This window comes from Eublepharis macularius, chromosome 18 (genome assembly GCF_028583425.1).
Source record: "Eublepharis macularius isolate TG4126 chromosome 18, MPM_Emac_v1.0, whole genome shotgun sequence".
NCBI classification, from domain to species: domain Eukaryota; kingdom Metazoa; phylum Chordata; class Lepidosauria; order Squamata; family Eublepharidae; genus Eublepharis; species Eublepharis macularius.
Window position 1 is genome coordinate 34766915 of NC_072807.1, and position 17122 is coordinate 34784036.

General features: G+C 46.4%; 1 protein-coding gene across 1 annotated transcript in view; it reads left to right on the forward strand.

Annotated features, from left to right (window-relative positions):
* The window catches only part of PSTPIP1 (proline-serine-threonine phosphatase interacting protein 1), a 40101-nt gene that overhangs the window by 10972 nt on the left and 12007 nt on the right, over positions 1 to 17122 (forward strand). The window contains exons 4-6 of the mRNA XM_055002680.1: positions 11926 to 11960; positions 12474 to 12580; positions 16848 to 16910. Of these exons, the coding sequence (XP_054858655.1) occupies positions 11926 to 11960; positions 12474 to 12580; positions 16848 to 16910 (205 nt within the window). The remainder of the gene's footprint in view (positions 1 to 11925; positions 11961 to 12473; positions 12581 to 16847; positions 16911 to 17122) is intronic.

Sequence of the window (17122 nt, forward strand, 5' to 3'; positions counted from 1 at the left end):
CTGTGTAAAGAGACAGTTAGCTTGCAAGTGGTGGTGGTGGAGAGTGCCCTCAAGTCAGAACTGACTTACAGTGGTGACCCCTGGGGTTTCGTGGCAAGAGACTAACAAGAGGTGGTTTGCCATTGCCTGCCTCTGCAATCCTGGTCTTTGTTGGAGGTCTCCCATCCAATTACTAACCAAGGCTGACCCTGCTTAGCTTCTGAGATCTGACGAGATCAGGCTCACCTGGCCTGTCCAGGTTAGGGGAACTTGTGAGTAAGAACTTCTTTTCTGCAAGGCAGGCCCCAGACAGGACAAACAGAAGGCATAGGCTTGTTTTGACCAGGACGTTTGCTTGGGGAGGGGGGGTCACGAAACATGCTGCTGTGGAGTGGGAGGGTGGTAATGAAGCCGTCTGTTGCAAAGTGTAATCATAAGAAATGGAGTAATCAGAGAAAAAAGGATGGAGATTTGGGGTCACCGGAGTTAAGGCTTGGAGTCAAGGCCATTTGGTAAAAAAAATGCCCTGTAAACCTAACAGGTCACCCCTCCCCAAGTCCATTCCCAAACCAATTTCTTAATTGGATCCTTCCGGACTGGTCTATTTATTAATCTTTTCACCTTAAGCTATACATCAGATAAATCTTGGGGGCATCATTCAGGGCACATATCGATCAATCATGGGGACATCTGGCCTTTGTAGTCCTCTGACCCACCCCACCCCCAGCGAAAGGAAAGGTCGGCAGAAAAGCCATGCCCTTGAATCTGGCCGAGAATATAAACCGTAATATGAAAAGGGGGTCTACTGAACTCCGAAGTAGACCAGTTTTGAATTAACGGTGCCTTTGGCATGATTTTCTCAATGTCACTTTTCTCTCTCTTCGACTGTCAAAAGTAGCAAAGGAAACGTAAAAGCACAGGAGGCAACCTTTTTGTTCGAATAAGGCATCATATTAACTTATTGCCTTTCAAAGTGCTTTAAAAGATCCTCCCCCGCAGAAGTAATTGAAAACGTTGCAACCGCTTGGGATGTTGCACTCAGAGCAAAGAATCAAACAGCACCTGGAAGGTGTCCAGAAGGTCCCAGGTTATCCTCGAGCATCTTCAGGAGAATAAGATGTTGGGTAGCGGGAGCTGGGTAAAATCTGTCTTTACCTGAGACCCTGAAGAGTTGCTGCCATTGGGCAGGGCCGGATCGAGGGGGGACAGGGGGGGAGTCTGCCCCTGGCGCCACTTTTGTCTGCCCCGCAGGACAGGGGGCAGCTGGCTTGCTGCTCGCCCCCTGTCTTGTGGGACAGGCAAAAGGCAGCGTGGGGGGCTGGGAGGCCGCCTGTGTGATCCCGGCTAAAACCTTCCTTCCAGTTAACCCAGGTGGCTTAACTGGGGCTAAAACCTTGCTTCCTTCCAGTTAACCCAGGTGGCTGGGTTAACTGGGTTCGGTTGAAAGCCTGGGTTCTCTACTGGTTTGAACCCACTCCTGCCACGAGCTCAGTAGGTGGCCTTGGGTCAGCCTCTCAGCCCCAGCTATACCGATAATTTTAATTTAAAAAAAAACTGAAAAAAATCAACCTTTGCAGCCACACTCCGATTATCAGAAATTACCTAGGCTGTCCTTCAGCAGTAAAACATTATTCACTGTAATAAAAATGGTGCCCCCTCCCTCCCTTGAGGCCTCCATGAGCTTTTTACAATGCCACTTCCCAAACTGCTTGGGAATTATTAAGTAATAATCACCAGGGGTAGTTCACACCAATACTCAGGATTAAAAATGATATTAAAACAATTATCTCGGCTCAAATGGCCCATGTTTTGGTCAAAAGCTGGTCAAAAAGTTTGACCCAAGAGCCTGCGATCACGATATCTAAGAAAACGTATTAGTCTCTATGTGGATGGTGAAAGCTGCTAAACTGAACCTTGTCTATAAAGGCAAGGGGTCTACCTATTTGGGGCGGGATGCTCCTCAAGTATGCAGAAAAACACAACGTTCTCACCAAATGTATTGTCGAAGGCTTTCACGGCCGGAGAACGATGGTTGTTGTGGGTTTTCCGGGCTGTATGGCCGTGGTCTTGGCATTGTAGTTCCTGACGTTTCGCCAGCAGCTGTGGCTGGCATCTTCAGAGGTGTAGCACCAAAAGACAGAGATCTCTCAGTGTCTCTCACCAAACCTTACTTAAAATGGCTTGATGAGGCCTAATATTCTCCAGGAGTTATGTAATGTGGAGAGAAGTTAGAGTCAGTCACAGGAAAAAAAAAGGACTGGGGGCTTCGCCTGCTGAATCCCCTCCAAGTATGGAGAATTTCTAGAGATTTTGAGCTGCGGGGTTTGAATTCCAAACTGGTTATCCCTCCCCTTGATACTTTTCAGGGGCCCCCCTGGCGTGTGTAAATTCCTAAACTCTGAACAGAATGAAGATGACCCAAGGTTGTCTCAACCGTTCTGGGCTGCAGCAAACGTGTTCAGAACACACAGTGAAATCCTAAACCGGGTTCCTCCAGTCTAAGCCCGTTGATTTCAATGAGCTTAGACTGGAATAACTCCGCTCAGGATTTCACTGACAGTTCTCAAAGTGACAGAAATTGTGACTCACACTAGCAGGGGGGGAAACATGGTTTGTAAAGACTTCCTGTGTTATGCTTTATATAGACTCATCGCAACGGATGGGGGGAAATCTTGAACTATTTCCCGTTTAGTGGAAGATTGACCCCCTAGAAGGGGGGAGGAGGGGGCGATTAATGAATATGCAAAATAAACTACAGGGCTGGGTTCTGAGTTAAATAGAGGCTCTTATTCGGGTGGCTCCTAACCTTATCCTGCCACTCCACTCCACTGAGCTGAGTTTATTTATTAAAATATTTTTAGGTGGGTAGCCGTGTTGGTCTGCAGTGGGACAGCGTGATTTGAGTCCAGTGGCACCTTAAAAACCAACAAGATTTTCAAGGTGCAAGCTTTCGAGAGTTGGAGATCACTTCTCCGGGCACTTATTAAAACATTGATGTCTTTGGGCTCAAGTTTGAAGTTTTCCTCCAGTCTAAGGAGGCTTTCCTCCAAGTTAAGTGGAGGAAGAGCCACATAAGCGGGAGGAAGAGTCCTTAGGTGGGACCCCGGTGAGGAATAATGCTATAGATCCCACCTTCCGAAGAAGCTATTTTTTCCAGGGGAATTACTCTGATCTCTGTAGTGTAGTAATTCCGGGAGATCTGTACGCCCCGCCTGGCTACCCTAGTTGGATCCTGCTGACCCATTCTGGTGGTTTCCTGTGGCACAAAGAATATTCCCCTGGTGCAAAAAGTGCCTTTCTCCCCAGGTGAAAATACCATCACTAGTGGAACAGGTCTACAACATCCCACTCCTAGGTTGACCTTATAAGCACATGCTGATTCCTCAGCAGTTCCTCCATGACGGAAGGCTCAAATATCCGCCACCTGAATCCAATTTAAACCCGATTTAGCAATTGTCCCCGGTGAAGCCTCATCGCCCCAGTTGGACGAAGCTCGGTTTTGCTGCCTGCCTTTTGCTTCCTCAGCTTGAAGAGCTCTTTCAAGACCAGTGTGCAGGAAGATACATTTGCAAAGATGCATGTTCTCACAGGAAAACCACACTTTGTGCTTCCCTGCAAGCAATGGTGGAAAACACACACACACACACACACACACACACACACACACACACTTTCATCTGAATCGTGAGCAGAAATGGCCTACGAGAGCGGAGCCGATTTCTCAATTCCCAAACTTATTATTTGTTTTTGGATTTGGATTGTCTGGGGTGGGGGGGTTGAAGAAGAAATTACCCCCAAATGGATGTTAGTGTCGTGTTAAGGTTTCAAAAGAACTAGAATAAGTGAACCCATGAAGCAGGGAAGAGGGCGGGTAGTCACTTTCACTTAACGGCACCGATAAAGGTCTGTGACTTGAATGACAATTATCCCAAAATCTAAACTAAGAATAACAGTTTAAATGAAACCAAATTGCTAAGGAAACTGCCTGGGTTTTAAACAAGAGAGGGGAACATTTCGATCAAACAAAGGTGGCTTTGTGTGCACCAATTTTCCTGCACAGATATCACTTCCACATAGGAAAAAGCTTGTAAAGTACTATGAGTGACAGAGCCTGTCATTCAAGCTTTCCGTGCCTAAATCTTCAACTCCTTCCCAGGCAAAGGGCCTCAAAGATGGGGACTGGAAAGTTTTTCTCTGGGGGAGTAAAAAACGCTCTGCGGTGGCCCTTTTTTCCAACCAGAAAAAGATGCAGGGGAAGAAAGAGTTAAGTTTTCCCCATTTGTCCCCACGCTATTCTCCTCCTTGATAAAGCAAATCCCGAGGCCGCATTTGGAAAAAGACATTTTGTTTTAAATGAACACGGAAGAAACCATAATGTGGTTCTGCCTTTACCAGCCAAAGTATGTGGGGCCTCCAAAACATCCAGCTATCGGCTTTTATCATTTTCCATTCCTCAGGGCGACAGTGGGAGAGGGTGACTAACAACAACAACAACATCATTTGATTTATATACCGCCCTTCAGGACAACTTAATGCCCACTCAGAGCAGTTTACAAAGTGTGTTATTATTATCCCCACAACAATCCCCCTGTGAGGTGGGTGGGGCTGAGAGAGCTCTGAGAGAGCGGCGACTGACCCAAGGTCACTCAGCTGGCTTCAAGCAGAGGAGTGGGGAATCAAACCTGCCTCTCCAGATTAGAGTTCTGCTGCTCTTAACCACTGCACCAAACTGGCTCTCTGACTGAGCATGCTTTGTGCTTCCTACTTCACTGCTTTGCAGCACTGTTTTTTAAAAAAAATTATTCTCCTGTTCTCCGGATCAATGGGACTTAAAGCATCTTGCATCAAATTGAAAAACAATCTCAGGTGAGAAGGAATGCAAATGAATGGAAGCAAGCCCCGCCTACAAATTTTAGAGAGGTCTGGTAACTTTCATTTGTGAAATGCAGAGGTTGTGAGTGGAACTAGGGAAATGAGAGAAACCAAACCACGTCTATGTAAAAGCCAGCATGCTGTCTCTGCATACCATCACGGGATGCACGAGTAAAGAGCACGAACCTTGATGAAGGTTGTGACCTACAAATTGTTTTCTAGTTGTGCTACGATTGCACGATATGAACATCCATCCATCCCATTTTTATCCCAACCTTTCTGCAAGGAGCTCGGGATTCCATCCACGGTTCTTCCTTCCTCACATTGCCCTCACCGCAAGGTTACCCAATGAGCATCTTGAACGAAACTGGTTTCGAACTTGGGCCTCACTGCACCATACTATGCTGGCTACATTTCTGGCTGACCCGGAGCAATTTTCCCCCCTCCCAGTTTTGCCAACTGGACTTGGGAGGGGGGGGGGGAGGAATCTTCACCATCTGAACCACAGGAAGTGGTCAGCAGCAACAGTGAGGATGCAAAATTAGCAGAATTTCGAGCAAGGCAGAAAATCGGGACTGTTTGTTCCCCGTTGCCTAGGGAAGCACTGGCAACTTCTCTTTCAAGAACAGGCCTGTGACAAGAAGAAGTTCCTGCCTCTCTCAGATCAGAGCCAACCTTGCCCACTTGCACGGGGCAGCCGATTCCAGGAAGGCTGTTTCCATTCCCTCTCTGCAGCATGGGACCAATGCTCAGAAAACAGCAGGCCACTGTATGTAGATCTGTCCACCATCAGGAAGACCACAGTGGGAGGGGGCTGGTATGGTGCAGTGATAAAAGTCTCAGAGCTGGGAGACCTGGATTCGAATCCCTCCTGTGCCGTGGAAGCTTGCTGGGTGACCTTGGGCCAGCCACACACACTCAGCCTAGCCTACCTCACAGGATTGTTGTGAGAAATGACATGAGTTGCTTTGGGTCCCCATTGGGGAGAAGGGTGGGGTATAAATGAAGCGAATGAGCGACCAAACAAACAAATAAATAAATGGTATTCAGGCAGAACAAACCGCACCCAAAGAGTAGTTGTCAAAGTATCACGTCTGATTGGAGGGAGGTATGAAATGGAGTGCCACGGGGCTCGGTTATGAGCCCAGTGCTTCTCAATATTTTTATAAATGATCTGGGCGAGGGTGTAAATGGATTCCTCATTAATGTGCTGTAGCACAGTGGTTAAGTGGTTCGGCTGTGAATCAGCATTCTTCTGGTTCGAATCCCACTCCTGCCATGAGTTCAGTAGGTGGCCTTGGGTCAGCCCCTCCTCTCAGCCCCAGCTCCCCAGCTGTCTTGTGGGGATAATAATACTAACTTGTTCACCACTCTGGGTGAGGCACTAACCTGTCTAGAAGAGCGGTATATAAGCGCAGTTATCATCATCATCATTATTAAATTTGCAGATGACACCAAACTGGGAAGAGTAGCAGTCACCCCTGAAGACAGGGATAGAATTCAGCAAGATTTGAACGCACTGGAAAAGTGGGCAGATGAATAAGATGCTATTTAATATGGTTAAGTGCCGAGTTCTGCACCTGAGTAACAAAAATACAAAGCATGCACACTGGACGGGTAGCAGTGTGTGTGAACAAGATCTTGGGATGCGAGTGGATAGGAAGCTAAATATGAGCTGTCAGTGTGATGCAGCAGCAAAAAAGGCGGATGCAGTCTTGGGGTGTATCAACAAAGGCATAACATCCACATTGCAGGATGTCATTGCTCCAGTGTATACTGCATTGGTCAGGCCCCACCTGGAGTATTGTGTGCAGTTCTGGAGGCCTCACTTCAAAAAGGATGTGGACAAATTGGAACGGGTGCAGAGGAGAGCAATGGGGCTGATCGGGGGCCTGGAGACCAAGCCCTACGAGGAAAGATTGAGGGACCTGGGAATGTTCAGTTTGGAGAAGAGGAGGTTTGGGGGAGATGCGATTGCTCTCTTTAAGTATTTAAAAGGCTGTCATTTAGGGGAGAGAAAGAAGCTGGGGATAAGACTTGAAACAATGAGTTTAAACTACAGGAGGGAAGGTACCAGCTGGATGTTAGGAAAAACTTCTTCATGTTAAGAATAATCCAGCAGTGGAATCTGCTGCCTAGAGGTGGTGGGTTCCCCCTGATTGGCAGTCTTCAAGGAGCGGCTGGACGAATCTTTGTCGGGGATGCTTTAGGCTGTTCCTGCATTGGGCAGGGGGTTGGACTAGATGGTCTGTAAGGCCCCTTCCCATTCTATGAGAGCAGAAATTAGCATCTGTAGTGAGTGAGCTATGAACCTTATCTCTCTATTCAGCCAGGGAGTTCCCTGTTCTGAACCAGCAAAGGAACTCAAGTTTGGCAATCTCCTGTTGTAATCTCCCCTTGAAGCATCTCTGTTTGAGGACAGCCACTTTTAGGTCAGCAAAGAAATATCCTGGCAGATCCAAAGGTTCTCCCACTGATTTTTGCATGTCGTGATTCTTAATGTCAAGTTCACGTCCATTCATCCTTTTGCGTAGGGACTGGCCTGCTTGTCATGTGTAGAGACGTGTATTGCTGACTCTTGATATCATATGTAACATTGGAAGAGGAACAAGTGAATGGACTTGAGATGTTACAACTGGTGTTGTTAGGTTCAGTGATTATATTGTCAGAGAGAATTCAAGGACAGAGTTGGCATCTTGGTTTATTGTAGGCCTGGTCCCAGAATCTGTGTCTGTGTTATGAAGTACATTATTGTGAGTGAGGAGTTGTTTAAGGTTAGAGTGCTGTCTGGGGGCAAGAAAAGGTCTGTCTTCCAATGCTTGTGAGAGAAGAGTATCATTATCCAGCATAAGTTGCAAGTAACAGATGATGCATTGAACTGGTTTGCACTGGGAGCTGTGTGTGACTACCAGTGGTGTTCTGTTGCTGTTTTGTTTGGGCCCATCTTGTAGCAGGTTATCCCTTGGTTTCATTCTGGCCTTGTTGATTTGTTTTCTTACGACATCTGGTGGGTATTGCACGTCCAGAAATCTCTCTTGTAGATCCTGCAGTTGAGGGTCTCTACCAGAGGGACTGGAAAAGATGCGATTGTAATGTAGAACTTGGCTGCAAACGATGGATTGTTTGGTGTGGTTAGGGTGGTAAGTGGAGGCATGTTTGTTGATCGGTAGTTTTCCTGTACAGGGTGGTTCTTACGTTTCCGTCATGTATTTGTATGGTGGCGCCTAGAAAATGTACTTCCTGGGGGGAATGATTCATGGTCTGGTTGATGGTGGGGTGGAAGCTGTTGAAAAAAGGTAAAGGTAGTCCCCTGTGCAAGCACCGAGTCATTACTGGCCCATGGGGGGACGTCGCATCATGACGTTTTCTTGGCAGACTTTTGTTACGGGGTGGTTTGCCGTTGCCTTCCCCAGACATCTACATTTTACCCCCAGGAAACTGGATACTCATTTTAGCAACCTCGGAAAGATGGAAGGCTGAGTCAACCTTGAGCCGGCTACTTGAACCCGGCTTCCGCCAGGATCGAACTCAGGTTGTGAGCAGAGCTTGGGCTGCAGTACTGCAGCTTACCACTCTGCGCCACAGGGCTGTTGAAAGCCTCGTGGAATTCCTCCAGTGCATTTCCCTCATATGTCCAGATGCTAAAAATGTCATCAATGAATCTCAGGTACAAGAGGCGTGTCAACGCGTGGGAGCTGAGAAAGCGTTGTTCCAAGTCAGCCATAAAGGTGTTGGTGTATTGTGGTGCCATGTGGGTGCCCATGGCTATGCCACTGATCTGAAGAAATAAATCACCACCAGCTCTGAAGCAGCTGTGGGTGAGGACAAACTTGCGGAGTTTGGTAGCAAGGCCAACCGTGGTGTTGTCAAAGATGGTGTTCCTAATGTTTTGTATCCATCTTTGGGGTGGGGGGTGTTGGTGTATAGAGAATCAGCACCCACGGTGGCCAAAACAGTGATATCTGCAGGGCTTTTTTTCTGGGAAAAGAGGTGGTGGAACTCAGTGGTGGAACTCAAGACTGCACGATGACGTCACTTTGGGTCAGCTGGAACAAGGGGGGAGTTTTTAAAGTTTAAATTGCCCTTGGTGAAAATGGTCACATGGCTGGTGGCCCCGCCCCCTGATCTGCAGACAGAGGGGAGTTTAGATTGCCCTCCGCGTCGCTTGGTGGTGCGGAAGGCAATCTAAACTCCCCTCTGTCTGGAGATCGGGGTGGGGCCACTGGCCATGTGACCATTTTTAAGAGGTGCCAGAACTCCGTTCCACCACGTTCCCAGTGAAAAAAAGCCCTGGTTATCTGGAAGATTGTCAATAGATTGTATTTTTCTTAGGAAGTCTGTGGTGTCTGACATGTTACATTGATGGTCTAGGGTCTGAGATGCCACAGACTTCCAGACAACCACTTCCAGCCTATTACGAAATGACAGGTCAGTCTTTACTTTGTAGCACGAAATTTGAGCCAACATTGGTTTCATGTTTGTGTTGAAGCAGAGGGTTTAAGCTTCGGATCCTTTTTTTTTTTTGTCTTGCATTCTGGAGACTGAGGACATCAACACCGTCGGGATTATTTGCGTGTATTCAACCCCCTGATCCTAACCAAACTTGCTCTTGGTTGTTGGATACAGGCTATGAGATATAAGGCACCACGGCTCTCATTCAAAAGCCGACATCAGTTTCTGCATCACGTAATGTTTTTCACAAAATGATACTAGATGAAGGGGCAGAAATGGAGAAAAGGAGAAACAAGCTGGGATTGGAGGAAGGTGGCAAGCGCCCCAGTCCTGCCAAACTAGGCCCAGCCAGGTGAATCTCTCTCCCTCTCTGCCCTCCACAAAAGCGATTAAGAGAATAAGATGGGGAGGGGGGCGGGGGGCGGGATGTGAATCATTCCAGTGCAAAATTCAAGTCACCATTTCCGATTGCGTGACAAGTTGCAAAGTGCGACAGATTCCATAGAGGTAGCTGTGCTAGTCTATTGCAGGAAAAACAAGTTGTCTTGTTGCATCTTAAAGACTGAAGTCATGTACACACAACAAATGTGTGTACAACTTACATACAATACAGCATTGTTCCCAAGAGTGTGAACAGTAACGTATATATGTACATAAGTACAGGAGCTGTGTTGATGAGCAATGAGCGAGCGTAGGTAGGGGGTAACTTTTTTGCCTTTGCTTTTTACCTACTTGCCAATTGCCCATCTCATGTATCTGGAGAAGATATTCGTTACTTGGATCAGGTGCCTGCCTATCTTATTGGCCTTATTATTGACGTGGTTGCCTTGGTCAAGGGATGAAACGGTCCCTTTTCCACCCTCAAAAATTTTATACCTTTCTTTTGCATTTCCCTCCCGTTGTCAAAATGGGGTGTGTGCACATCTGGAGCAAAACTCACCTCTCCCATTCATCTCGGCTGTCTTCTCTCATCTTGAAAGAGTACCACCAGGCATTTCTGAGCCATGCACTGCAACTTAATTTGAATTCCAATGTTAAAATGTTTTTAAATGCTCCAAATAGGGGAAAAAATCCCATAATGTTGAAATAGGGCCACATGAGGGCGATAGAGAAACATCTTTAGAGCAGTTCTTTTCAGGAGAGGGGAAAACGCTATTCAAACGATCGATTCGGATGCTCTTGTAATATTCCAATGCTCTGATATGGTCAGAAAGCTGCTGAGCACAGAGGAAATCCTGGCATAGAAGGGAAAGGTGGTTTGACGATACCGTTGAATAAAATGTGATTGGAATCATTTTATGTATGTATGTATGTATGTCATTTATATTCCGCCTTTCTCACTGAGACTCAAGGCAGATTACATAGAGTGAGATAAGTACAATCAGTGGCAAGGACAAGGGCAGGCATTTCCATACAGCGTCAAGGACATTTCCATAACCAATGTCACTGCCATGGGGTAAATGAATATAAGTCTACAAAGACATACTATTAGCAAGGATCCAGTATGGGGCTGAGGAATTGCTGAAACAGAACATAATCAACTCTAGGACATACATTAAACAACATAAAGCACAGGTAGTATATAGGAGTACATATTTAAAGCAACAGATAATATGTAAGGCAACATCATGGTGAAATCTATGGTTTCTAACTCATTAGCGAAACATCTGGGACCCCTTTCCTACAATACATGAACAGGGACGCATCTACCTCAGGCAGAGAAGTCTACTTCACTAAGCATTTTAATTGCTCCTAACAATAGCAGTCAGATACAGCAGGGCTAGACAGAGATTGGAGGATGCAAAAAACAAGAGCATCTTTTACTAGGACCAACCTAAATAATACACCATATGCAAGCTTTCAGGTTCTGCAGAACTCTTCTTCAGGTTGGATGTTAAAAAAATTGGTGTGTGTGTATTTCATGTCCTCCTGATTGTAAGTCTTCTTCATCTGCATTCTGTGTAGAACACCAGGCAGATTTTAATACATCAAGTAAGGCTAGTTAGCCTTTAGGCGAGGCAACTGATCAAATTAGCCTGAACTGTTAAGGTTATACGTAAGAGCCTGGTGTTATCAGGCAGCTAGATCGATACAAGATCGTAATAACAACGTACATTTGGTGAGCAATTCCTCTCTCTCTCAGTCTTCCTCCAGATTCTCTTTTTTCATGGATATTAATGTTTATATTAGGAAAAAACAAGTCAAAATTCCCATTGCGGGCGTGTTAAAAGTATGGTTTGCAACCATTGTACTGGTGGCAGTTTAGCTCTATGGTATCATAGTGTCATAGTGTTCCCAGTAATGAAAGTGGAAGGCTATGTGGTTTCAGTGGTTAGGGTGTCAAACTACGAGTGGGGAGAAATGGGTTCAAGTCCTCCCTCTGCCATGAAGTAGACTCGGCAGCCTTGGCTTGGTGTTCCTGATTTCTCAGATTAGTCTACCTTACACGGTTGCTGTGAGGATAAAGCAGGAGAGAACTATACACAATGCTATGAGCTGCTGCTTTCAGGAAGGTGGAACTAAAATTGAGAGAGAGAGAGAAGCCTGTACTGTTAGACTGAAAATGTTTTGCAACTATATTTGAAGCTTTAATAAGTGTCTCTGTTTCCCTCCCCTTTTCAGCACCCTGAAGGCTTCATTTGAAACTCTAAAGCAACGTAAGTGTTCTAGTGAACTTTGTTTTGTATACTTTTGTGTATACTTGGCCTTGAGTAAAAAGCTAACTGGTCAGAAAATGGCCAGTGTGTATAGCAGTTAGAGTGTCAGAGTCAGTTCTGGGAGCCCCACGTTCGAATCTGACCTGTCGCCAGGATGTGAAGGATCAGAGTAACAGATCAGAGAGCAAGTCCTTTATCACAGGTCTCTGGCACAAATGCTTCTCAATTGTGGAGGCGCAATGAAGGGAATCGTTTGTGCTTCCAGCTACTTTTATGGAGCAATCTGCCTCGCACATTGCTATGTCGCATCTCTCTATTAAAAGGAACATTTTTTAAAAAGGTTAATACAAAATGCATTTTTTCTCAGTCAAATAGATGCAACAGAGCTATGACCCCTCTCTCTTGCTGAAAGCAAAATTTCAACGGCAACAGAAATGACTGTTGCCCGCTGGGATGTCCTAGCTTGGTTCCTTCGCAAAAGGTTTGTTCAACAGATTCTTTGATCTTCCATAGAAATCGAAAGTGTTGGAAACTCTCACATCCAGCTGGCCACAATGCTGAGGGACGAGCTGAAAGGCCTGGAAGAGTTCCGAGAAAGACAAAAGGAGCAACGGAAAAAAGTGAGGCACAGAAGAAACGGTCACACCGGCATTGCAGAATGGCCCGTACCGTGGGCTGTAGAATCCCACTGGTGGGGCGACACATCCCTATAAACTCACCTTTGTTGCTGCTCCTCCTGCAGAGGCAGTTTGGTGTCGTGGTTAAGAGCGCGGGACTCTAACCTGGAGAGCCGGGTTTGATTCCCCACTCCTCCGCTTGAAGCCAGCTGGGTGTCCTTGGGTCAGTCACTTAAGAACGGCAGGACTCGAGTCTGGGGAGCCAGGTTTGATTCCCCACGCCTCCGTTTGAAGCCAGCTGGGTGACCTTGGGTCAGTCACTTAAGAATGGCAGGACTCGAATCTGGGGAGCCAGGTTTGATTCCCCACGCCTCCGTTTGAAGCCGGCTGGGTGACCTTGGGTCAGTCACTTAAGAATGGCAGGACTTGAATCTGGGGAGCCAGGTTTGATTCCCCACGCCTCCGTTTGAAGCCGGCTGGGTGACCTTGGGTCAGTCACTTAAGAATGGCAGGACTCGAATCTGGGGAGCCAGGTTTGATTCCCCACGCCTCCGTTTGAAGCCGGCTGGGTGACCTTGGGTCAGTCACTTAAGAATGGCAGGACTCTAATCTGGAGAGCCAGATTTGATTCCCCACTCCTCCGCTTGAAGCCAGCTGGGTGACCTTGGGTCAGTCACTTAAGAATGGCAGGACTCGAATCTGGGGAGCCAGGTTTGATTCCCCACTCCTCCGCTTGAAGCCAGCTGGGTGACCTTGGGTCAGTCACTTAAGAATGGCAGGACTCGAATCTGGAGAGCCAGGTTTGATTCCCCACGCCTCCGTTTGAAGCCGGCTGGGTGACCTTGGGTCAGTCACTTAAGAATGGCAGGACTCTAATCTGGAGAGCCAGATTTGATTCCCCACTCCTCCGCTTGAAGCCAGCTGGGTGACCTTGGGTCAGTCACTTAAGAATGGCAGGACTCGAATCTGGAGAGCCAGGTTTGATTCCCCACGCCTCCGTTTGAAGCCAGCTGGGTGACTTTGGGTCAGTCACTTAAGAATGGCAGGACTCTAATCTGGAGAGCCAGGTTTGATTCCCCACTCCTCCGCTTGAAGCCAGCTGGGTGACCTTGGGTCAGTCACTTAAGAATGGCAGGACTCTAATCTGGGGAGCCAGGTTTGATTCCCCACGCCTCCGTTTGAAGCCAGCTGGGTGACTTTGGGTCAGTCACTGCTCTCTCAGAGCTCTCTCAGCCCCACCCACCTCACAGGGTGTTTTGTTGTGGGGATAATAATGACATACTTTGGAAAATGCTCTGAGTGGGCATTAAGTTGTCCTGAAGGGCGGTATATAAATCGAATGTTGTTAAGTGTGCAGGCATTGAGAGCAAAGGTGCTTTTTAAAAAGTTTGGAGTGGTGTCAAAGTATGCTGTGCTGCAGACCTATGATGTTAGAATAGCTGCTAAGCCAGCTATTGATTTTTAACCAGGCTAAATGCATGGCAAGAAAAATCTTTTATATGGCCAGTATGCCACAGTTTGAAACAAATAGTTCTATCCAGTTATACCCTTCTTGCCCCAACCCCATTGGCAAGTCTGGGAGGCTAGTGCCTCCCAGTTAAAATGGTACCTAGAATCAGTTGTGAAATAGGAGAAACTCTAATAGCGTTCCACTTGGAGCGCTATGCAAGTTTGGTGCCAAACAGGTAGTTCCTGGTGGGTTTGATGGGCTAACCCTGGTTGTTCCCAAGGAAGAGACGGGCCTGAACCAGATTTATTCTGGGCAGTGTCCCAGGGGGTGTGACTCTTTCACTACCCCTTTTAGACCAGCTGGCACAATTGGGGCTAAAAGCGGCATGAGATAGCTGAGTTGGTCTCTTCTCTGTCACATCATAGCTGCAGTTTGAGCAGGGAGCTCAGCAGAGCTTTGTGACTGGTGGAGAAGGAAGCCACAATTGGGAGGGGAGAGAGAGATGTGCCCAAGGGCCCATAAAAAGGTGCAGCCAGCCTTGCAGAAGCATTATGCCTGCTTCAAGAGACATTATTCACTCTCGAGTCTCTTTTTGAGTCATCCAAGGCAGCAAAGGCCATAATGGGAATCTACAAAGCTGCTTATGTACCAGGGAAAGGATCTTTCCCCCTCCTTCCGGCTATTCTGTTTTTCATTACCATCTTGCTTCACTTTAAAACGCAGCATTCCAAAATGGAATGCAAGGTTTAAGAGGGATGCATAATTAAAGGAAGTAAATGCACCAGAAGTCCCATTTGTGCCTAGCTCAACTGTTAGCGTATGGCTATTGTGGTGGTTAAGTGGTTGGGCTGCGAATCAGCATTCTGTCGGTTTGACTCCCACTACTGCCGTGAGCCCAGCAGGTGGCCTTGGGGAAGCCGCTCCTCTCAGCCCCAGCTCCCCAGCTGTATTGTAGGGACAATAACAACACTGTTCACTGCTCTGAGTGGGGCACTAATCTGTCTAGAGGAGTGGTATATAAGAACAGTTATTATTATTTTTAAAAATTGACAGGCCGGGGCACTGTACAAATAAGAGCTTCCAAATCATCTCAGATTGGTGGTTACTGAATCACATGGAAAGGAGCTTGTTCCCCTGATTCCAAAGAGAGTTAGGGCCAAACATCAGGGAAGGAGGCATTTCCGTGTCTAAAAGGCCAATGGATGAAAAGCAGTCGGGGAGGCTGGAATCGGGGCCAGAAGACCTGCTGGAGAAGCAGCCACTTAACCCTTTTCTCCTCTTCCTGCTGGTTTGCTCTAAATATTCTTCTCCCCAGTGGCGCGGAGGGCCATCTAAGCTCCCCTCTGTCTGGAGATCAGGGGGCGGGGCCACCAGCCATGTGACCATTTTCAAGAGGTGCCAGAACTCCGTTCCACCACATTCCCGCTGAAAAAAAGCCCTGCTAACCTTGATGGACAAAGGGTCTGATTCAGTATAAGGGAATTTCATGTGTTCCTGTGTGTATTCTCTATTGTAGCTCCTGCCTGCTGGCACGGCTTGCCTGGGGAGGCCAGGAAAGTTCCCACCCAGCCATCGTTCCACAGAATGCATAATGTAAAATTATTCACGGAGGCATTTTTATAGCGGGCATAAAGCTTTAGTAAATGGAACTGTTCAAGAGAGCATTTTTATACAGGCAATATGGTCGTCGTTTATTACCCTGTTTATTGTTCGGATTATCTTGCTTCGCAGCATTTGTTTTCTAACTTTTGTAAGCCCCTTTTTGCGTTGCTTGTGACATGCCTTATACTCCAGAGATCCTGGAGGGGTTTTTGCCATCTTCTGGGCATGGAGCAGGGGTCACTAGGGGTGTGTGTGTGTGTGTGAGTTGTGAATTTCCTGAATTCTGCAGAGGGTTGGACTAGATGACCCTTCCAACTCTATGATTCTATGCCTCTGTTTTAATTGTCTTGTTTCCTAATTTTATGGTTTGCCTTAAGGGGGGGAAAAGTTCCATCTCTCTATTAGACAAGACCAACCCTGTTCCCAAGTCCTCTTGACATTAGTTATTATTTCATTAGTTTGAAACACCCTACGTAGAAAACCCTCCAAAGAATTCTATCTCTTAATGACATTTTGGCCCGCCTTCAGATACAGAATATTTGCATCTCACTGAATATTAAGTGAGGAAGAGGCGTTTTCCCATTGATTAAAATGGCAGCACCTTTCCCCCCCCCCAGCAAACCTGTAATTTTGCAGAAGGGATATGAGGTATATTAGTCACCATGGAACGAATCCTTATTTAAAATAAGAGTTAAATCCTTACAGATGGCATTGCTTTGGAAGTGTAAACCCAATACAGATACTGACATTGTTTTCTACTGATGCAATATTATTTTTCTTCATTATATCCATGCTGTTCCATGCCCAATATGCCACTGGCACTCAGATGTCTCTAATCCTAGTTCTATTACATTGCTCATTAGAGGTCGTCTAATATCGATCGTATTGACCTGCATTGAGCTTATTAGATGTCTCTCTGTATAGACTATCAATTTTCTCTGTGTAATCCACTTTGAGTCTCAATGACAAAGATGGACTATTAATAAATATATACATCTCATAAAAGCAACACAGAGTAACTTTTCTTGCAGGTATCAGTGAAATCCTAAGAAGAGTTGCTCCACTTTAAATCCATTGAAGTCAGTGGGCTTAGACTGGAATAATTCTACTTAGGATTCCACTATATGTTGCATTCACAAAAACGCTTGAAAAACTGCGTTTCTGGTTTCCTCTCTAGAAGGCCAACAAAATGACAAAAGCCTTTTGTGTTCCTTATAGTACGAAAGTACCATGGACAAAATACACAAAAACAAGCTTTTGATGTACAAGAAAACCATGGAGGTAAGTTTATGAGCTTGAAAGTGGATATCTGAGCTCCAGTGAGGTGGTTAGAGTGCTCGACTAGCAATGGGGACACCTTGGTTGAAATCCCCACTCTGCCATGAAATTTCCAGGGAAACTTTGGGCCATCAGCCTCTCTGTTGAATCTACTTCACAGGGTTGTTGTGAGGACAAAAACCATCTTGCATTCCTTGGAAGACAACTGGGATAAA